The sequence below is a fragment of the Brassica napus genome, chromosome A3 (assembly GCF_020379485.1).
Source record: "Brassica napus cultivar Da-Ae chromosome A3, Da-Ae, whole genome shotgun sequence".
In the NCBI taxonomy this organism is placed as follows: Eukaryota; Viridiplantae; Streptophyta; class Magnoliopsida; order Brassicales; family Brassicaceae; genus Brassica; species Brassica napus.
This window is the reverse complement of record NC_063436.1, coordinates 7242149-7266444: the sequence shown is the minus strand read 5'-3', so window position 1 is coordinate 7266444 and position 24296 is coordinate 7242149. Positions and strand designations below refer to the sequence as shown.

Genomic DNA, 24296 nt, shown 5'->3' with positions numbered 1-24296 from the left:
CCTTAATGAGTTAATTCTATAATGCAATAGACAATTATCTCAAATAGCCAATTTTAAGATTTTTGTCACCAAAAGAGTTCACAAATAAGAAAATAACCAAAATAAATTTTATTAAATCGTCAAAAGATCATTCTACTTGTTGTCTTATAGATATAAAAATATAAATAAATAATAATAAAAAATTATAGTTTTGAATTATATGTTTTTAAATTCCAATTTTTTTATTAAAAAATTTCGAATTTTTTTTCTTAATTTTCTTTTTGAAATTCGAAAATATTTTCTGAAACTATTTTTAAAATTGTAATATGAATTTATTTATTTTTAAAAATTTTAAACTCCACCTCCAAAACCCTCGTCTCTTACCTCTAAACCTTAAGTCTGAAGGAAAAATTTTACTTTTACATTCCTTTTGGTACCAAAATTAATGTTTATATTCATTAAATCGATATTTTCATACACAATTTCTTCATTAAAAAAAGATAAAAGATCTTTCTATCATTGCTTTATAGATACATAAATATAATTAATTATTTAAATAAATAAAATAATATTTTTTATAGTTTACGAATTATACGTTTTCAAATTTAAACTATTTTATTAAAAAAAAATTTGATTTTATTCAAATTTTATTTTTAAAATTCAAAAGTTCTTCTTGAAACTATTTTTTACAAAAGAAAACTAACTTTTAAATATTTATTTATATAATTGTTAAATCTTGTATCCCACGTTCGAAAACCCAATCCATCAAATCTAAACTTTAAATATATATTAATTAACACTAGAGTTGAAAATGTCTATTTACCTCGAATATAAATGTGGTTAAAGTAAACCTGAAAAATTATATCAGGAATATGGTAATTTAGGTAATTTCTCTAAAATTAGGTAGTTACAACAAAAGCTTTTTTTCTAAATTTTAGAAAAATCCATTTCTCCTAATTATTATTTTTGAAACTTTTTTCTTTCTTTCTCCAAATTATTGATTGGATGAAAAATAGTTTTTGGAAAATAAAAACCGTAAATTATTCTAAAAACTAGAAACAATTAACACATTTCGTATCTTTTAAAAAAAATATAGAAATATTAAATATTAACAATACCAAAAAAATGTTCATTGGCCAGTGGGTGGGGGTGTGGGTCTGCCTCTTTCCTCTTCTTACTCTCTATATACTTTTATCTACCTCTTTGTTATCCCCTTCAGGGCTTGTCTCTATAAGTATTGTCTACCTCTCCAAACTCCTTATTTTTAGTTTTCTAAATAATCTTTGTCTTCTTCGAGTTTCCAATACTAATGGATGATACCAACCGTCTTCATCGCCTTCGAAGTCACAAGCAAACCAAGTTCATTCGATATAACTCCGAAGGTCTCTCTTTGATTTAGTTAATATTTAATGGTTCTTCGTTTAGGTCTGTACTCATCCACTACTTTGAATTATTTTCTTACCTAAATTCTTTTTACTAAATTAACTTCCCTCCCTTAAATTATTTTATATATTTGATTATTTGTTGAATAAAACTAAGTAAAATGCAGAAGTGACTAGTATCAAATGGGAGTTTATCAATATGACCGAACAAGAAGAAGACCTCATCTCTCGAATGTACAGACTTGTCGGTAATAGGTAACAATCTCTTCTTCTGTTTACATATTTTATCCCTTGTCGGTAATATGTGTGTGTATGAATATGTGTAACGTGAAGCAATGGCGTCCACCATATTATTTTTAAAGATACATGTACTGTACCAAGTTATATTTATACAAACTTATATTAAATTATAAACCTAGTTTGTCAAATGATTTTTTTGTTTAATTTTCCCTTATCTATAGAGAGGTTCAGACTAATCCCAAAAGAATGATAAGGCCTATGAATGGATTCTCACTCTGGATATTCAAATGAAGTCTAAAACATAGTCTCACATCTGCATAGCTACACATGTTTAGTGCTGTAAAGTTGATTTGAATCCAGATAAGCCACTCTGTGTGGTTAGTTTGTCAAATGTAATCCTTTCTTAGTTTTTGTCGTAAGTTTAGAGAGTCTTTTGTTTGTTTTGTTAATAGAGTGTTTTCTTCTAGTTCTTTGAAATGGCAACTCTCTAGTCTCTATATTTTTATCTCAGTAAAATAATATGTTGAACCATTTATTAATAACACAACACATTTATGATTTTCTATATTTTTTTTTCTTTGTATTCTATCATGTACATTTTTCAAACCAATTATTTTGTTTAAACAGTAGATATATTGACAATGTATACTAAATTTTACCGGTTTTATGATATTACACTATATGTAGCAATTTTTTCAAAAATCTGATAGGAGTTTCCTTGTTCATTAAAACAGGGAAAAGTTTTACCACATAATTAGTAGCTTACATTTAATCTTTAGTCTGGAGGAAAGACTATGATACCTCTAACTAGAACATTACTGCTCTATCCGTTTTATTTTAATTGTTGTTTTAGGTCTATGCGCACAAATTAAAAAAATATTTAGTTTTGTATATTTCTAAAATAAAATATCATTACCTATACACATAACTATATTTTAATCAATAGAAAAATAAACTGGAGAATATTGTTAATTAGTCTTGCATTGAAATTCTAAAACGACACTTATTTTGAAACGAAAATTTTACTTTACATCGACAATTAAATTAAAATGGAAGGAGTACTATTTATCACTTCCAAAGATGTTTGGTTAGCTCATTAATTTTAATATTAATTATAATTGAAATGAGCATGTCCCACTTTATAATAGTGCTGACTTGAAAACTTTTAAATAATTGTAAACAGAACTTCAGGTTTAACACTATTAGTCCAAAATTTTATAATGAAGTAGAACTGATAATTAGACCCAAAAAAAAAAAGTAGAACTGATAATATATTTGACCTAAACTGAACCAGGTGGGATCTAATAGCGGGAAGAGTGGCAGGACGAAGTGCAAGTGAGATAGAAAGATATTGGATAATGAAAAATAATGACTATTTCTCAAACAAATAAAGTCAACTCTATTCTCTAAAAATCTTCATGTTTTGTTTTCTTCTGTTTCTCTTCCTTCCTTTTTGTTATTACTGGAAAATAAAAAACTGAAGTTATGGACAATAATTTTTGTTATTGTGGACAGTAAAAGCTTCATTGTGTTTATCTTATCATCGTATATTTACAAATCTACAGCGGAAACCACAAGAACCTCGAGTGTAAGAGCATCTCCAATCCAAACCTATTTTTTCTTTTATAATTCTCACAACAATAGAATTAAGTATATTAGAAAATAAATTTTGCTCCAATGGTTTACTCTATTATAGAGTTACTCTATTATAAAGTAAAAAGTAGAAGGATTTCACTTTTTCACTTTTTCATTCTATAAGTGAAATCCTTCTATTTTCTCCTCTATAATAAAATTACTCTATTTTGTGAGAATTATAGAAAAAAAAATAGGTTTGAGTTGGAGATGGTCTAAACATGAATTTTGAATATTACATCAGAATAAATTATGTGCTGGAGTAAAATATATATACCATGAATTTTAAATATTACAGAATGGAATAATATTTTAGCCATAAATGTGGTCAGTTGAGATGAAAATATTATTTTCTGATGAATACAAATCTATAACAAGATTTCTGCTGAAGTTCAAGGTTCAAGAATTATTTTCTATTCAATGATTTCGATTTTTCTTTTCCATAATAATAATAAAATTAGCGCGGAGATCGGGAGATTAATATTCGATCAACCACGCTAGAAATTCTGAATAACCTTACTCTTACAAATGTATAATGACAAAGAATTCAATGTAACTTAGAACACCGTACAAGTAAATTCTATCTTCCCAGAAAATGGCACTTCTAGATTAAATATTCTTCTAATTAAGAAAGACGAATATACTGACACTCAGAAGATCATCGTAAGAAACAGTAAATAGTTATGTTAAAAAAGAAGTAGTAAAGAGTGAACAGTTTATACATGCTGTTTCAGGTCGTACGTAGGGGTCAGTTTCTCTGTCCTTAATACAGCTATATAATTTAGCAGCTACCATAACGTATCTTTTTTTTTTTGGAATGAAATATATATTATTCTTTATGGTTTCAGTACATGCAACTTTAGCCTTGACTTTTTTTGTTGGACAACACAGCTTCATTAATAATTAGAGTTTAAGAGATAATAAGGATTTGGACCAGAAAGTAAGCAGGCCTTAGCATATAAGTCCGCGGGTCCGTTAAGATCTCTCTTGATGAAGCTAAAACGACAGGAAGAAAATATAGAGGATCGTTTCGATATCCGAAAGCACTTCGTAGAGTTTAATCGATCGTCGTCCCGAAGATAAAGCTCTGATGAGCACCTAAGAATCTGATCTGAACCAGATGTAACAACTTTAGCCTTGACTATTGTTACAAAAAAAAGCCAAGTTTAGCCTTGACTAGACAAGGATCTTTTTTTGAGAACTAACTAGACAAGAAATTGATGCGTCAATTTCCGACAGTAACTTAATTTATCATCACTGAGACAAATAATTGACCTGAAACATAGTCAGGTACAGTTTTCTTGTAAAAGAAATAGGAAAACTTAGCTAAAACAATAGAAGTTTTCTGTAGTAGTACTTCTCGTGTATATATGTCTAGAATACCAACACTGATTTTTTGTTTTAAAGGGTACAAGAAAACAAAAGCTTAGTTGGTGCCTTGGTGGATCACTGCATGTGGCCACTGGCTAGGCGCTACAACTTCGATTACGACCCAACATAACTCTGTGACAGCGCAAAACTATTAGGACTTTGTTCAATTCACACGAAGTAGAAAATAGGGGAAAACACGGAATGATATTGGAATACAGTGAATCACCATAGTAGATACTCAGAGCCGTGCTTAGGAAAAAATAAACATTGGCCTAGGGCATCAAATATTTCTTCTTTTTGTAACTTGGCTTAAGGGCATCTATTTTAAAAAAAGTTTTAAAGCACTTCTTAAGATTTATTTCATTTAATTAGATATTATAGAAAACAACTATAAAACATAGCTTCGTTAATAGTTTTATGTGTAAGCAGAAAGCTAAAAAACAGATATTAGAATAAAAAATGCAAAATATGGAAACAGTTATTTTTCTCTAGAAATTGGGTAAATTATTTGTTCTATGGTTCTTTTACATTTAGATGAAAAATGATTTGTTCCATGGTTCTGTTACACTAAGCTAGGATAGCTTTTATTATTGTAGATTCATAAGAAAAATATTTTCTATCGCTTTGGGCAGGTGTTAGTGCTCGCACGGCTCTGTAGATACTAAATGATTTTATGCATGTCTTTAACCTCATAAAATGTGTGATAAGTATTCAAAGTGAATTATACACACTTTTTCTAATAGCAATTACATAATAAGTCACTTTGAATACTTATCACACATTTTATATGAGGTTAAAGACATGCATATCACTTCTTTTTTATCAAAAACTATTACCTCACTTTTTTATTATATCTTTATTTGTTTATTAATTTATCAAACCACTTTCGCATCTTCGATCTTCTCTCATATTTACCTCTTATTTCTCAATGTTACACTTCATAACATACCTTCTTCCATCATAGATAAAACTCGCATCTTTGTTCTTTTCTTTAAACTAAAACCCAAAAAATCAAATCAAAGAAGAAGTCAACAAACAACAAATCATGAAGGGAGAGATTAATATTGTGCTCACAAACAAGAGTGAAAGATTTGATGGTGCGGTCTAGTGTTATCAATGATTCAAATTGGTAACTTCTTTGGATTTTTTGAAAAGAGCTCATAACTGTAAAAAACGAAAAAAAAAGAAGCATTTATGATGTTCAATGAAATATATGAGAAAAATTTGGTCATCCATTACATATTATTCATCGAAATATGTCCAAAATAACTTTTTCATTATAAACTTATCTACTAATACTTGTACACTGATAGCTTCTCCATCAAGATCATGTCCACCAAAAATGCATCCACATAACACATTCACCAAACACCTTTCCATCTAGACCACATCAACACAAGAACGCTTCACATCAATCCTCCTAAATTTTCAAATCCCACCTACACTACATTGGTGTTAAATGAGATGGTTTATCTTTGAAGGCTTGTTTTGTTTATAAAGTTCCGCTAAGATACATGATTGTCTGATATTCAATGCTTTGTGTGCCGATGTTCAAATCCTTACACGAAAGTGTTGTAGATAATTGTCAAGGGTAGTTAGAGGGTAGAAATGTTTTTGACTTCATAGAAAGTGTGTCAAAAACACAAAAGTGTCTTCTTGTGTAAATCACAAATTCTAAAAGTGTGTGTTCTGCAGGTGTAAATTTTCTGTGATGGAATTGCTTCTCTTAGGAGTAAAGAAAGAAATAAAGAAAGAAAAATCACCAAAATGTATTAAGAGCAGTAGATAGCAATGAAAGAAGAAGATTCTTACAATCGTCAGAATCTGCATTTTAGCATTCTCAGAATACACACCAAATCACTTACTCACTGGATGGCTAAATCAGGCATCTTCTGTGGGAAACTGCTTCTCCACTTCTTCGACTGTCTTCTTTGCATCTTCAACTTCTGGACCTTCCTTCACTTCCGATTCCGCCTGCAAAATTCAGTTTCTATAAGAGACAACACAGAACATGAACTACACGGTTCCTCTTATGTGTGTATTATATTCATTGTTTGTCTTCAACAAGGGGACTTTCTCATGCATGTGATTAATGGGATCACAATAGATACATAAAGTTCAAGTTTGAGGATCAAATTGCTACTAAACTTTCTCTAACAAAGTTCAGATCACTCTCTACATCGATTGTCATATTTACCAAAGTGGATTTAAGGTCAGCTAAGGCAGCCTCGAGACGTTTGTGGCAATCAGGAATCATCATCCTTGACTCACCCAACACATTCTCCTGCGTCGACCACGTATATATAGATTATCAGGAAAAAAAAAATTATTAGGGTATCTGCATATCTGTATACTGTAAGCCTCATGATACATATAAGTTTAATGCAACCGAGAATGAAGCTACAAGTTTCCAAAAGAAAAAAAAAAAAGAAGGAAGCTACATACACTTAGAACACAACACAATAGAAACACATAATATCATCACAGAACAAAAGACTAGCTCTTAATCATCAGTGCTATTGTACCTGCTGTTTAAGGTCGTAAGGGTCAGCTCCCTTGTCCTTCATAGCAGCAGTCTTATAAAAGTTGATGTTTTTATCTCATAGGAGTGAAGCTCTTTCACAATCCTTTTAAAAGTTGATGTTTTTATCTTCAAACTCCTAATCATTTCTATTATCACTTCCTTCCTAGACAAAAGTAATTAGGGTGTATAACATCACCAGCCAACGACGATTCCTATTGCAGTTCATTTAAACTCAATCTCGATATATGAGCCGTGCATTACAAGTTGTTTCTATCGATTTCTTTACTTGATTTCAATCTAACATTTGAGAAAAAGAAAACCATTTATAACGTACATAGAAGAGGAAGAAGCGTTTTAGAAACGAACCAGGCGACGACGGAGCACGCGGCGGCGATGAGCGAGGAATCAAAGAAAAAATGAACAACCACTACGTCAGCATCTTAAAATATTATATAAGACAATAAATATCACTCAACACACTTTTTAATCTTAAATTCACTCCTACAAGACGTTACAAAAGAAAATCAATTTTCACCAAGATTATTACAACAACCTTTGCTTGTGAAGCAGAAGACATTGAAACCCAACGCAAAATACATACGTGAGATTTAACTTAATCATCTCACTTAGACACTTATTATTTCACCTTAAACACAAACGTCCCACATCGTGTGCCACGTTACATGTGTGTGCACAGAGTCTTTAGCAGCCAAGGTTAGGAACAGGGTCTACACCAAGCTGTCCACAATAGTTTCTGTAGTACATAATCCTTGCATTGACGGCATCCGGATTCCCACTGTTACACTCCATTCCATTGATGGCTCTAATGGTCGCTCCAAACCCTTGGTTTAGTACCGGTCTTACGCTATTCATCCAAAACCAGAGAGCTGTCCTGAAAGCCACAGTTGGGTTGCTACCCACTAGTTCTGGCTGGCCTAGGAGATTAAGGCCGAGACTCTGGCCGCATGGTCCGTAATTGTAGTTCCATGATAGTTGGATCGGTCCACGACCGTAGTAGCCTTTACCCGGTGCACATGGGTATTGCCTGTTGTTCTCGTCGCAGTAGTCTCGTGACGCTCCATTTATTTCTTCTATGTAGCAGAAGTCTAAACGATATAGAGATGTACATGAAACAAAGTGATTTATAATAATGATCAGCCTAATCTATAATCTACTAATAATAACAATCCTGATTAATTCCAAAGGTTGTGAATCTCACTTATCTTAGAAGTTGTGTCTTTTCTAAAAATTGTTAAAAAGTTATGTTTTTTCTAAAAATTGAATGTTGAAAGGTTATGTATTTTTTAAAAGTTGTCTAAATAGTTATGTCTTTTTTTTAAAGTTGTCAAAAAAGTTGTATATTTTCTAAAAATTGAATGTTGAAAGATTGTATCTTTTCTAAAAGTTGTTTTATAGTTATGTCTTTTCATCCTAAAAATATTTTATAAACATCTTCATTAATATGAAAGATTATGTCTTTTCAATAATAAAAATGTTATCAATCCTCAAAATTTCTCAAATTTTGGAAAAATATATCTTCCTACAATTATTTGAATTTTCACATGCAATAATTATAAAAGGTTGTGAAATAATAATAAAAATCCTAACAATTATCTTTTCACTATAAAAAGTTGTGAAAAATGTCACCAAGATTGCATCATTCTATTTCTACAATTTTACCTAACCACTTAACTTTTGAGAAGTTGCACATTTTACTACTCAATACTTATACATTTTCAATTTCATCAGTTGTACGTAAATGTTTTACCATTGCAACTTTATTTCTATTAATTGTTATATATACCTGTTCGTTTTAAACCGTTAAACTTTCAAAAGATTGTGTACTTTGCCCTTCATACCTTTTCAATTCTATTTAAACAATCTTGGGTGGAATTTTAGACACAAAAAAAAAATCAAATGTTGGGTGTATCACACATGACGTGATCAGGGAGTTATCTCCTCCAGTGTTATTAATCTCGCCGGTCATAAAATCAATTAAAGCTAACACACAGTGCCATATCATCCAAAAGAAAGCCCTATCTCCAAACCATTCTCTCTTTGCTATTTGCTGTCCCTGTCCCTGTCCCTCCACTTTTATCTTTGTCCAAGGTCATGGTTACTACGAAAAGTGGACGTAGGTATGTAAAAAATCTCTTTGTATAATATGCATGCATGTGTATGGAACAAAGTTTTGGTTATGAATAAGATACGCAAAAACTCCCTTTGTTCTTCTTTTTCCCTGTTTCTTCAGATCAGATAACAAAAAAAAACACAGTAACCATTTGAAAACTCATTTTTAATGAATTTGCAAGAAAATCTGTTAGATAATGCTTAGTTTACATATTTTAAAAGTATAATAATAGAAAAGATTAAGTTTAAAAATGTTGTTAGAATAATTAAAGTTGCCAAGCCAAAATTCAATCTCTGGCATATGTAGAAAAATATGAATCAATATAATTATTTGGTTAACCTATATTTGGTCAAAAATACATATAAAATAAAATGAGGAGGGAAGAAAAAAAAAGCAAAAAAAAAAAAGAAGAAGATGAGAGATTTCATGTGGAGACTCAATGCATGTGTGATCAACCAACCCCGGTTGATTAAAAGTAAGCAATTTAATATTATATAACTATACATAATACTTTCGCCAATTTGTTGTTATAAAAATTTGATAATTTTTTTGTTTTGGTTATAAATTATATTTTCTTAAATAAAAAGGGTCTGCTATTATATATAGAAATAATAAAAATATTTCAAAAAAATATATATAACAAAAACTTAAAAATGTTTAAGATGTACCTTTTCTTTATAAAATAAGATAGATTTAAAAAAGCTTTCAAATGATGCATGTATCTATATTATGTGTCTTTTCGATATGCAATTATTGAAAAAATATGAAAATATGTGTAGATGTGCATTTCATCGTAAGAATGTGTCTTTGTATCCAAAATATATGTTTTTGATGTTAAATGTACTATCTAAAAATTATTATTTCAAATATGAAAGTAATGGCTATTCATATAGATTTTCGAGAGAATATAATAGTACATTTTTAAAAGTAATTCATTGTAATTTTTAATTCTTTTATAATTTCATATATTTATAAACTATTACAATATTTTGGTGATGAACTATTATATCTTTGATACATCATTGCAACTGTTGTATTTATATATTTTCGTGATGAACTATAGTAAATTTTAGTGTCAACAATTATAACTCTTAGTTAATCATTGTAATGCTTGTTTGTTAACCATTGTAATTTTTAACTCTCTGCATAAGAGGTTGTGGGAATTGGAAATCATAATTAAAAAAATTAAAATTATATATATCAATATCATCTCTAAAATGCATTAGTTTTAAGAATGGTGTCTTTTTAGTTAGTCTAAAAAATAGTTAAAATATTCCAAAATTGTCTTTCTAAAAACTAAGGAATTGTGTCTGTTCATTAGGTTATGTTATTTCATCCTAAAAGTTGCATTAATAAGTTGTCAAATTATATATGTGCTTTTCAAGCATCATCTCTAAAATTTATTAGTTTTAAGAGTTGTGTTTTTCAATTAACTTTAAAAAGTAGTTAAAATATCCTTAAAACTCATTCTAAAAATTAAAGAGCTGTGTCTTTTCATTATGCAACAAGGTGACTTTTGTAATAATGTGTCTATTCAAATATATTGTAAGTTTACTATTTAAGATAATAACTATATCTAATTTAAAAATTATGACTATTCGTATAGTTCTTGAAAATTTATAAATAGGTCATGTACATATTTTTTTATTGTAAATCTTTCAGAAATTTATTAAAATAGTGAATAGAAAAAGTTGTATGCAGGTACCTAACTGAATTCTTAGAATATTTTCAAATGAAATATTGTAACCAATGGATGTTAAGATGGGTCATTCGGATTTGGATAGCAAAATATAATATAAAAATGAAATAATAAAATTCTTAGTTTTAATTTTCTTATATTAGAAAAAAATTCTTCGATTAGTCGTTATAAACTACCTTTTTTAATTTAGTAAAACAATTAGATTGGAATGTGCTTACTATTAATTTGTGTTAGTTTTTTCAGAGATTCCTAAATAATTTAGATAAACAGATAATAAGACATATATCTTGTATAGTATTAACATATTTGTAATTTTAATACAGTCAACCTATAAACAAAATATAGTTTTTAATATTTCTCAAAAGAAATTATATAATTTGGAATTTAATTTAAAAAAATAAATTCTCGTGCGGTATCGCACGGGTTCATTACCTAGTTGAGATAAAGTCAATCCTTCATTTTAATTATTATAAGATGAAATTTTGAATTTTTTATGTATTGGCACATAAGTCCATTATTGTTTTTAACACTTAACTTGTTAGTATCATTTTACAATCATCATATGTGAACTGTAATGCAAACATTTAAAAAAATCGTTCCAATCCTTGGGTTTTGAGAATAACTCACTCATTTTTATGCTATAGTACTAAAAGTTAGAATGAGTAATAATGACTAGAGTAGATGTACAGACCAAAAAAATATTATAAAATATAAAAGAAAGAAAGGAATCTTACGTCCGGTCTCGTGAGTGAAATGAGCAAACATGGTTGCAATTTCACGCCTAGTAACGGAACTAGCAAAGTTTGGGAATGAATTAGCAGCGTTGAAAAAAGAGTCGCGGGTGTAGAAGCTTTTCCCGGCGCAGCCATTACTGGCTTGGCTGATAATGTTGTTAAAGAAGCCTTGTGTCACAATGGTACCGACCGGTTCACCACTAGAAGGGGTTCCACTGCCTATACAAGGACCTGATGGACACCCAGCACCGCAATAAGGATCAGTGGTACCACAATAACCGTACTGACTGCAGCATAAGTTTGGGGCGCAACCGCAGTTCTGAGAGTTGACTGTTTCAGAGTAGAAACCTAAGAGGCAAAGGAGAAGGACTAAAGAGATTTTTGTGAGAGCCATATTTTGTATTTGTGGATGGGAAGGAAGAAGTGAGATGTATTCTATATAGAGGGGAAAATGTTGGATAGTTTGATCATTTGCTCTGGTATGCGCAGAAATAATTGATTCTCTCTCTAATAATACAGATTTAGCTAAACCGAGTTTGACTTTTAGTCTAGCTCTTTCCTAAAATTAATATTGTGGACTCGGTCCAACAATTCGATTTACTCATTCAAGCAACGTAAATATGTTACAATAGTAATACAGTAGTATTATTGAAGCCAGTTTCAAAAAAAAAGTAATACACTAGTATTATGCACGGTGCTATACTGCTATGCGTAACGGGAGTTTTTTTCTTTTTTTTTTTTTTTTTGAAAAGGAGTTTTTTTCTTTTTTGAGTATTTCATACAAATGCATTCTCAAATTTAATAATAATCTTAACGTATGTATATCAAAATCGTCATGGCAGACGAACTCAATCTATTTAGAAGTTATTAATGATGATGATTGGTAAACACAAATATTCGTCTGCATGGAGTGGATCGCCCAAACTTCCCTTAGACCATCTCCAATGGCTTACTCTATTTTTTACTCTAAAATAGAGTAACTCTATAATAGAGTTTGAGTTTGCTCCAATGGTACTATATTTTAGAGTAGAAAATAGAGTGATGAACCAAAAAAAACAAATTACTTTATATTTGGAGTAAACTTATTTTTCACTCTATTATAAAGTGAGAAATAGAGTACCATTGGAGCATTTTTTACTTTAAACTCTATTTTAGAGTGAAAAATAAAGTGGAGTTGGAGATGCTCTTAGCGAACATTAAAAAATATTGTACAATAAAAATATACGTTTAAGTTATGCCGCCTTCTAATATCTTTTGCGCGCCACATTTGACGCGGCCCAAATTACATGTGTATTATTTAAATTGTAATTGACTTTTCCATTTATTTGGGTTTAAACTCAAATCAAGTAAGGGCAAAACATGACACGTAGAATAAAACACCGAGATACATAATACGCAAATCATCTTGGAACGATCCAAGATACAGCCTTAAAATCATCCTAATTAAAGGGAAGGTTAGAAACGTTTACAGGCATTTAATTTCTTTCCACTATGTTTTTCATTGGCTTCCACTGTAGAAAGAGATAAACATAGGATACAAAGACATGTACATGCATAGCGAGACGTCAAAGCATATGGCTTCTATTAGACTACGGTAGGCAGCAAGTGCAACCCGTTCGGACCGTTCCGTGTCGTCATTGGCCTAACAATGCATATGACTCCTATTACCAATTAATAAATGATAAATCTTTTGACCTAATAATGCATGACTCCTACTATCCATTTATACTAAATCCTTATATTCTTTTGTTGTTTTTTTTATTATAACTGGGAATCGATCCCAAACTGAATCACAAATTAAGTATTCTGGTAGGTCAATGATATATGCATATTATCGGCAATTAACGGATAGACAAATGCAGAGAATAATTAATATTGCAGCCAATTCATTCGAAGTTTCATTAAAATCTACATCATACATCAATTTTGACCACTATGATGTTGATTATTTTATTATTATGTGTTTTAAATTAACTTTGTTTTAAGTTATTAATTAGATTTACTTTGAATACTTATGCTCACTAATCAAGAAAATCACTTAGAAACCGTATCGTATTCACATGTCTTTTGCTGCAATTTCATAAGCCAAACAGAGTAGGAGATGTGAATTGCACAGTGGTCCTCTTTTTCTTCTTCCTTCTTCACATAGAAAAAAAAAAGTAAACCTTAAAGATTAAATCTCATCTCTGTTTCATTCTTCTTTAGTTAAATCTCAGTTTCTGTGTCAGTGGTCCTCTCTATCTCCAGTGATCATGCGCTTCATATTCATTCCGTACTTGTTGTGTTTCAAACTGTTCATGTCTCTTCACTGTTGGCATTTCTGGTTTTGTTGAAGCTTTTCTTTACCGCCATTTTAATTGTAATTTCAAAATAATCAAAGGATAGTGCGCAATCTATCCTTAAATTCTAAGACAAGAATATGTCATAATCATTAAAAAAACAAGAATATGCTTAGTAACTCTGATTAATAAATCTTGAAACAACTTTCGTAAGTACAGTAACTCTGATTATATGTCATAATCACAGAAAAAGACAAGAATATGCTTAGTGATCCATTCTGCGGTAAGTTTTATAAGTGTTCATTTTTTAATTAAAACGACAATATGATAACTACTTTTATTATTTGTTTCTATTAATTAGAGAGAAGTATCTCCACAGTTTCATCTAACCTCTTAATGAACATCAACAACAACTAGAATTGTCACAAGACAGAATGGTACTTAGACTAATGTTACCAGACGTTAACTAACATTATATTAAGAGGTTTTTTTTTTTACTTTGTTTTTGTAAATTGACGCCAGATTTGCTCAAAAACGTGGATGATAAGATCATGATACTCCTTTGGATTCAAGGAAAGGTAACAAGCAAGAAGATCCTCCAAGTCTTTTGAAGCTCTTATGTTGTTCTCTTCTATCATCTCCACCATCGATTCTCTGAAATCTTTCTTTGGATCAGCGGAACGCTTCACCACTGCAAAACTCTCAAGAACAACTTGTTTGCTCTCTGATCTCGACGTGCTTCGACGCATACCTGAGAGTTGAATTCTTGGTGAAGTTACTCTTCTGAGGTTTATCCCTGAAGACGATTTTCTTCCACTGGGAACTTGATTTTGGTATCTCTTCTCTGCTCTGCATTCATCATATTCTTTCTCTTTATTAATCTTCACAGAAAGATGGCATCTTATTGGTTTCTTGATTAGGTTACTTGCGGGACAAGTTTTCTCTGTGGAATGAGACTCTTTGACCTTGTACTTGGTGAAAGCCTTATCCTTTCTGTCGATCTTGAAGTTGGAAGGATCAACGGATTCACCATCCTCCTTTCCGTAGAAACTAAATAAAAAATACTCAGGGGAGCTTTCAAGAGCTGGAAACAAGCTCTGAGTGGAACTTTCAGATGCAAAAGGAGGAGTGATTGGTTTAAGAGATAGCTTGTAAAGTGTCTTTCTCTTACTCTTCCTTTTGGTGTAAAGAGAGCTTCTTGGTGAGTTACGGTGAGGACTGTTTGGTACTAAGCTGTTGGAAAAACGAAAGGTTGAAGAGTGATGAAGAAGAGGAGAATCTGAGGAGGGTTTCTTCTTATTACAAGTGTTTGAGGAACAAGAAGAAGGTTTGTGTTTGGGTTTAGACTGCTTAGTCATGTCTTTGAGCTTGTGCAGCCATGCATTTGGGATCATATCTGAAATTTTGAACTTGTAATTTCCCATTGAATCTCCCACTCTTCACAAGATTTCTTTCTTAAACTCTGTTTTGTTTCCTTATATAAAGAAAAACAGAAGGAAGCAAAATCTCTATGTGACAGGTAAAAAAGATGCTAAGATTGGAATTTATGGGGCCCCTATTTCTGAAAAAGCTTAAAGAATGACTTTTGTTTGAATCATCATCGCCAGCATCAGCATGAACTACTTGAGACATCACATTTTCACACGCTTTACTTCATTAGGATTTATTTGAATAAAGTAATGTGGAATATGGCGGTATAGTTGATTCAGGGTGGGTAAAATTGGATACAAAAATACAATTGATTTAACTTTTAATGCAAAATTATATTATAGAATAGAATAGAATAAATATTATTCATCAGTCATCAATCAGTTGATTAGTTAGAAGAACTATGTAAATCTGAATTAACGGAGAGCATTTTTTATTTATTGATTGAACAAACTGAAAGGATAACTATTCAGCTATAAGAAAAGTAGCAAATGAACAAAAATTATCGATTAAAAATTAGCTTTTGATTTATATGTTTTGATTTTAGTGATTAGTATATTATATTTATTGTTTATACAAATTTATAATTTAATTTTACAAAAACAAAGATTAAAAGAAAAAATGTCTATGGAAACCAACGTTAGTGTTGCCCAAAAAACGTAACAAGTCCATTTATATATTTTGGAACAAAAATCAGTTTTAGGGATAATCCATTAAAAAGTTGTGTGTGAGTTATTATGACCAGATGGCAATGACATAAAAGAAAGAGCAGCTTTCTTCTTCCTCTTCTAAATAAGCTTTAATATCGATACGCCTTTGTTCAAAAGAAAGAAGCCTTTCGACTAAAAACGTTCGCACCATTTGCAGCTTTAGTCCTAATTAAAAAAAAATCAAAAGTATAATACAAACAAAAAAACATTTAGCTAAAACTTGTACAAATGTGAAATTGTGAATCTATCTTGGTTACTTAGTACACATAGTAATCATGAAATTGTATACTTTCATTTCGATGCTTCTTTAAATTTGGTAAAATCTAAATGGTTATCTTATGTGTATAAATAGTTTAGTATTGATCTTATGTCGAATTTTTATAATTATATTTTAGGTGCTACAAGTGTGCAAATGATAAGATTAGGATAATCAACGTTTTCCCTTTTTTTCATTTGAATATCTTTGAATGTTTGAATAAAATAGGAGAAGCTTTTGAGTCGTAATGATGATTTTGAGAAACAATAGGTCCAATATGTCCACTAACGCCGACCACTTCGAGGGACACCATTTTCTCTTTTCATCATTCCCTTTCCAAATCAACATTTTTGTCAACTATTTCTATTTCCTTTATAAATAGAATATATTCCATAGTTACATAAATATGCACAAGTGAATAGAGAGGCATGAATCTGAAACAAGAACTGAATTAGACATATATATTGGTGGTGATTGCTTTTAACAAGCCAGAATCTATGAAATGGATTCAACATCAAAAATATGTGCAACATATTTCTAGCTACGTAAAAAAATAATGCAAGATACAAAAATTATACCACAGAAATTAGCCAAAACTAGACAGACTTTTACCTATACTTCAACTAAACTAAGTTATTGGAATTTAACCGAAAATATTCAAATTTTGAATTCTCCAACATTTGCAACATATATAACCCGATTGCACATCTAGAGAAAATTGAATAAACTTCTAATATGAATGATCCCCAAGTTTTATGGCTATTGAAAAGTTCAGTTTTACATATAACATTCATATTCACAAACTTATGCATTTTCTCTAGATTTGCAATCGGGTTATGTTCAACATATAATCAATAAATGATCTTTACAAAAATTAAAGAAGAACACAACAAAACCAATTTTATTTATTCTTGAGCCATGTTCACAAGAAAGAGCTCCACGAAACACATATATAATAAAACTTATTTATTCTCTTCTGTTTTAAAAAAAAAATGAATAAGGAAAAAAAACCATTAACTAATATTTAACGTTTTAAAATTTTAACTTATAAACCGTTAACATACTAGCATACGTTATCTTCCGTCTATAATTTTAAATATTTTGGATGGAAAATAGTTATTATATCTTAGAGATCATTAAAGACTTGTAAAATAGTCTAGAGGAGTTTTACTTTACCATTGAAAAACTTTTTTAAAACTTCACCATCATGAATTTTGCACTTAAAGACGTGAACCCAACGCAACACAAGCCAATCCTCTTAACGCTTATACACACCAAAACAAAACAAAAATCCTAAAGAGGATCACCACATCACAACAACAACAACAACGAAAAGCTTCAAGATAATGAGAGTGAAAGCAAATTTGATTAACTTTAAATCAAAGCTTTCAAATCATGCAACAGATTTGTCTCTCTCTTCCGCAGCACAAACAAAGACCATGAGATGAGCCAACCAAACTCCACAAGCTCCTCTTGAATGTGAACATAGATATAAAGCAAATGATCATTCACCATTCTGTTTTAGAAAGATAAACCTGTGATTTAATCACTGAATCTCCAATCTTAAACCCTGGCATTGTGGACGAACTCAACGCTTAAATCGCCTTCTTCATGTTCATTACTTACTAAATATTCCATGCATACACCTGAGTACCTAGTTCCTCTTCTGACCACCAAAGATCTTTGCTTTCGGATCCAAGGAACCTGCTAGCGATCCAAGAACCCATAATCACTTGGCCACTTTCGCAAAGATTCGATAAAACAAGGTTCTTGGATGCTTACCAAGCAAAACTAGTCCCCTCATATCCAAGTTCCCAAAGAAGGAAGCCTCCATAGACGGATGAACAAGTAAGAGATACTTCTGACCGCAGAATCTGGAAACGCTGTTAACGTGTCTAATGGATCATCGAAACTCATGAGTTTTGTCACATCACACGGGTTAAGCTTCATGCCGTGAAACATTCTACGAACAATATATGACTCAAAATCAACCTTCTTGTCTGAGTTCTTGGCGTATGTTACGTTTCCAAAGATAGTTTCCACTGCTTTCTCAAGATTCTAACCTGTTGCTTTCATCAGACTGATTAATGACTTGGCAAAGTCGTGAACCGACCTAGAAGCAGCTCTGAACGTGAACTCAAGCGAGGAAACACTCATAATCCTCTCTTCGAGTTTCCTATTCTCTGCAACCAAACAGTCTAGTTTCTTCTTTAGAGAGTGAATCTCACTCTCTTTTCCTTTTATTTGCGACTTGAGCTTCCCCAAATGCTCCTCGTCGGTTTCATCTCTCAAACGATACAGACAATAGTTTCTAAGGGTACCAAAAGAGGTTAAAGCTGACTTGCACACGAGTTTCTATCTTTCTGTCATAATATTTGTCTCGGCTCTCATGAAACTGGAAAACAAAGTGCTTGTCCCAACAAACGTTGTAAGTTTGTAATACTCGCTGAGCTTCGTTTCATGGCCACATTTATTCTATTTACCTAGTCGGCCAATTTCGGAAAAATAGCTTGTGATTTTTGTAAAAAAAAAATGTGTTGACATTCGTGCATGGCTGAGGGAGCGAGAGGGAACGCTGTTTTGTGTTGACATTTTTTTGAAAAAAATATCTAATTCGTTTGATTTTCCAAACACTTATCTGTGGAACGCTGTTTTTTGTTAATTAAGAATAGAAATTTATATACCATTCACGTAGTAATTCGTCCATAAATATGTTGGAGAGAATATCTCACATTAAAAATATGTAAGAGACTTGAGTAATAAATAAAAAATTTGGATCAATCCACTAATCACCAATCGATTTTAAGTTTGAAGCTCGTAATAAACTCGAATCTAACATATATATGTCTATGATCAAATTACAATATTCATAATAAATCCAAGTAGAGGAAGTTTTGTAAATCGTACTAGACTCCATCTATATCCTGATAGTAATTAATTAGTTTGAATTCTATCTTGATGATGAAGAAGACAATAGGAAGTGGTCCAAATACTGAAAGCACACAAGGCATGAATTCAAACACTCGTGCATCTCTTATCTCTTTCTATTTTCAACTTTTGGCTTCCCTCCATCTGACACACTCCATCTTCACTTTTTCTCTCTTCGGACCTGTTTTATCAGTACCAATCGATTATATTCACATTTATGTGTATATATATATATAGGTGTGTGTTATATAAGAGCGTATCTAAATCCCTTCTTAAAAGTTTGGTGAAATACATAAAAGATATCTTTTCAAGATTAAGTGTGGACAAACTATCTGGATCCAAAGTTCTAAACTGGATTTGATCCAAATTTTAAGATACCAAGTCAAATTTGATCCGACATATCTGAATGTATCTTTTGGTATAGGAAGAATGGATCCGATTTTTTTTGGTAACTAAACCAATCCGATCCCAACAGATATTGAACCGAATATGATCTAAAATTTTATACTAATCTATATGTATTAATTTCTCTAGATCTGAAATAGTTGATATCCAAAATATCAGATTCAAACCCGATTCGATACCCAAATACCTAACCTTACTTAAGATACTTGGGTTTGGGTTTTTAGCAGTTATACTAAAATTTTGTTAATGATGAAACTCTAGATAATTATGCTAAATTTTAGAAAAGGTTGACTACTGAATAATTTTAAAAAAATTGGATGATTTTAATATAGACTGACTACATAATAATTAAAATTTGATATGGTAAAGTTAATAATTTGTGAATTAATTAATTACTGAAACTACTGGTATGATGCTTCAAATTTCAACAAAAAATGATGGTAATGTTTTGGAATTTTTAAAAGTTATATGGTAGAATTATTTACAATATGCAAAAATTGTTTATATTAATTTAATAAGTGGTAGATTTGTTTTTGTTTGGTCATAAGAAAATATTAGGAATGTCGGAAGTATTTTTATTCAAATGGTTTGATTGAATGTTTATTGATGCTTTTATGAAGACAAGATTTTGAATCCTAGAAAAAATGACATGCATACTAACAGAGAAAATGCATACGTGATATTTAATACTATCTATGTTCCTTAAGGATTCATATTCTAGTTTTTTCACGCATTTTAATAAAACATATTAAATTTGCATAATTTTTTGTGTTTATCTTTTTTCCACAATTTTAAGCTAATAAAAAACTAATTAGTGCAATTAAGATTTTTGAAGTTTGCAATTAGTTAATAAAACATGCATTGAAAATATAAAAATTAAATCTTTAGAAACAAAATTTTTCTCTAGAATATGTATCTTTAAGAAATGGAGGTAATATTTAACATAGTGCAAGTAAAATAGTGCAAGTAAAATCTGCAAGAGGGGATTTGTAGCCTGTCTTAAAAAAAAGTTAAATGCCCAAGTGTCTCAAAAGAAAGATCTTTTCGTAAATGGTTTTTGTCAGAAAAATGGCAAGAGGGGGTTGGTAGCCTGTCTTTGGGCCTGAGTGGTGAGAGATCCCAACGAGCTAATGTAATTTTATCAAAGAAAAAAATTGTTAGGTGATCTCCAACAGAATATCAAAATACTAAATTTAGTATAATTTCATCTCTAAGGCCAAGTCCAACCACACGGTAAAACAGCAAAATAGTGCATTGATTTGATGTTTCCTCTCTCCAACCCAACGGTATATCAAACTGCATTTTAGTGTCATTTTCCTTTTTGCTACAGTGACACACCATATTTGGTGCAACACTGTAGCAGACGGCAAAAGTTTTTTTTTTTGTTTTTTTTTTGTTAAAACTGTTTATTTATGTATTGTTTAATTATATTTGATTTGTATGATTAGTTTATAATTGAATGAATTTTTTTAAGTTATATCACCATTGTTTTGTTATATTTTAATTGTTATAAATATTAGGGTGTATAAAACAAATATAAAATTAAATTTTAAATACATAACAAAGTTTAATTCAAACATTTGTAGTTGGAATATTATAATATTTAGATCTAGTATGTTATAATTTAACTTTTGCTTGTGTGTTTAATTAATTAATATAACAGTATGTATTAATAATAATGTTATTATATAATGTAAATACACTTAAATATAATTATTATTTTAGTTACAATTTTAATATTAGTTAATATATTTTAGTCATAAAACTATTAATATTTATCAAAATTATTAAAAATAAAAGAATTTGATTAATAATAAAATAATGAAGAATATTCCTTTTTAGTGTAACATTTGGTGTTGTGGTTGGAGACACAAAAACATTTAGTGCTAAAACTACACTAAAATAGTGTAATTTTGACACTAAAATGGTGTCATGGGTTGGAGATGCCCTAACAAGATATCAAATTTGGCACCATTCCACCAAATTTAGTGTAATGTGAATAGTATTACACCAAATCTTAAAATACATATTTTATTATGTTTCATTTAATAATATGTTTCATTGTCATCAAATTTGTAATTAACATTTTCTAGCTATATTATAAAGTTATATAGGATTTGCTCACACTAAAATATAATCCTATATTGGCCACTGAAACTCATTCACTATTACTGCAAGTACCTCCGGTTTTCGGTCAAAAAGGTACCTCCGATGTGAAAATGAAGTATTCTTCTATACGGGGACATATTATTGAATTATGATTTTTGAACGAATGGTAACGCGTTCTGCATTTGATTGGGGTGAATGCAGACTTTAAGAAAATAGTGTTTGTCTTTCTGAGTGATTTTTCATATCTTTGAAACATACATAATAGATAGGAAACAATGCAAGTCCCATCTATCTCAGTCAACGAATAAATGAAATTTCAATAACAATAACATGGTGAAATGAGTAAAGGATACAGTGTGTCAGGTGTGTGTATTAAACCTTATTATAAAATAATTGAGAAGTGGTGTGTCAGGGATGGAGATACTTACCATGGCATGTGACCCTCTCGATATTTTCCTGTGGACGAATATTTCTGTATTCACTCTTCGTCGACTATTTTGGTGAGAAAATATTCTCTTACCATTCTGCGTATAGCTTTTCTGCTCATGTGTTGTTTTATGAACATGATCATTTTCGTCCAATCTTTTTTTAACACAAATGTAGTTTAAGTGGGTACATCATATCAACCCAAATTTGTGATGCAATGCAGTGGTATTCGAACAAAAATGAGATTCTGAAAATTTTGTTCCCGAGGTCATGTTTTACCAATATGACTGATTATACAAATATTTTTGAGGTGTTTGTATTTGTGGGGATTTATGTTTCCAATTAAAAAAAATTGTTGGACTAACAGAAATATTTTATATTTAAATTTGATACCCGTAATAATATAAAAATGTAGAAAGAAAAATCAGCATTTAACACTTCTTTGTTATTGTGCTTTTATAGACTAAATTTCTTCTAACCGCCATTTCACTTGTATTCATAATCATTTTACAAACGCTAAAATTGATATTAACAAATACTATGATTGATTGACCTACAAAAAAGACAGTATCTTTTTTTTTAAACACACAAAAGATAGTATTGAACTACAGTACGTACAAAGAATACAAATTTACGTTGTCAATACATGGTAGGAAACTAGGAGTGTCCGTGAGATCGTATCATACTTATTGCATTTACCAAACATTTATCCTCATTAGCAGGAAATACATCGTAGAGATCATACCATTCCAAGTTCTCCATTATTAGTTGGAGGATTTTGTTATTACAATGATTATATGGTTGTTGTAAAATACTACTAGATTGCAAGTACTGTCAAATGTATCTTCCATGAAAAAGTCACTCATTAATATATTGTTTCACTCATGTTCAATGTCACAATTCATCAGGATTCATCAATTATAATTAATTATTTTTGTCAACAGAATCGTTTATGTAACTAAGGAATATAGCCGGTATCCCTAGTTTCATTATAAGACATCTTTTTCACATGCATTGGACGAATTTCAAATTTGGTTTTAAATTTGATAGTGATGGCAACAACATTATCATAAAGTGATAAAACTATATTTGAGTACATGTATAATCTTCAATGCTAAAGTTCTATACTACAATATGCCGTTCCAACTGCAAATATACCTTTTAACTGATATTGTTTACTGCACCTACTGTTAAGAATCCTTAGTATATATATATATATTAGATTCCGACTCTATGTTAAAAGTACGGATATATTTTTTGTTTTACATTTTTTTAGAAATTTAATTTTTATATTTGTATTTTTTGTATAATATTTCTTTTAAATGATTAATAATTTTTATATTTGTCTTTTTTGTATAATATTTCTTTTAAATGATTAATAATTTTTTTTAATAATTGTATTAAAATAGTTAAATCACACCAATATCAATAGATCATATTCATGTTTTAATATTTTAATAGAATAATGTAACCTTTGCGTAAATTGATATGAATAAATAATTATTGATAAAAACTTTTGATATAAATGTGTTAATACATGGAATCTTTCTTACAGATTTGTTGGGATGTTTGTCCACACCTCCTTGCCGTTTTCCTACTCTTCAAATCAGTCATGTCTCATCTATATGCCTTAATCCCCTATATATTAATTGAGGAACATTTGAAAAGATGTAACCTCAATTTTGTATTAATTAAAAGAGGCCCCAATGCATAGGTGGCACTCAATTAGGTAGTCAATTACATTCAATTGAAAAATAAGTAGGTCCACATTCGATTTTTATATGTTGTTAGATACATAAGTTGGTCAAACTATATGATATAATGATATGATATGTTATTTTCTTTCCTTAAATAAAACCTACGGAATTACCATAAATTACTAATATATATATGACAATTAATGCTTTTAATAATAAAGATTTGATAACAATTTATATCTCCTCCATCATTTTTTGTTTAATTTTATATTATTAAAATAAATTAAACAATCAAATTAGCTATAAAAATAAAATTTAGATTTTTTCGTATATGTTATATTTTGAATTTTTAAAAACGACAATAAA

At 30.1% G+C, this 24296-nt stretch overlaps 3 protein-coding genes and 2 pseudogenes across 3 annotated transcripts; 1 reads left to right on the top strand and 4 right to left on the bottom strand.

Moving 5' to 3' along the window:
• Positions 1–922: 922 nt before the first annotated feature.
• LOC106443398 (MYB-like transcription factor ETC2) lies at positions 923–3144 on the top strand. Its single transcript, XM_013884965.3, has 3 exons — positions 923–1361; positions 1529–1616; positions 2896–3144. The coding sequence occupies exons 1-3, from the start codon at positions 1289–1291 to the stop codon at positions 2990–2992; spliced, it is 258 nt and encodes an 85-aa protein (XP_013740419.1). The 5' UTR covers positions 923–1288; the 3' UTR covers positions 2993–3144.
• Positions 3145–5765: 2621 nt separating this feature from the next.
• Positions 5766–7727, bottom strand: LOC106441709 (annotated as a pseudogene).
• On the bottom strand, positions 7545–12279 carry LOC125603597 (endochitinase At2g43590-like). The gene is made up of 2 exons (XM_048774479.1): positions 11693–12279; positions 7545–8234 (listed from the first exon to the last, which is right to left on the bottom strand). The coding sequence occupies exons 1-2, from the start codon at positions 12084–12086 to the stop codon at positions 7831–7833; spliced, it is 798 nt and encodes a 265-aa protein (XP_048630436.1). The 5' UTR covers positions 12087–12279; the 3' UTR covers positions 7545–7830.
• Positions 12280–14282: 2003 nt separating this feature from the next.
• Positions 14283–15971, bottom strand: LOC125603573 (transcription repressor OFP2-like). The gene has a single exon (XM_048774476.1). It carries the CDS (start codon positions 15393–15395, stop codon positions 14466–14468), a length of 930 nt encoding a protein of 309 aa, XP_048630433.1. The 5' UTR covers positions 15396–15971; the 3' UTR covers positions 14283–14465.
• A 1565-nt stretch (positions 15972–17536) lies between these two features.
• Positions 17537–22995, bottom strand: LOC111214383 (annotated as a pseudogene).
• Positions 22996–24296: the final 1301 nt, after the last annotated feature.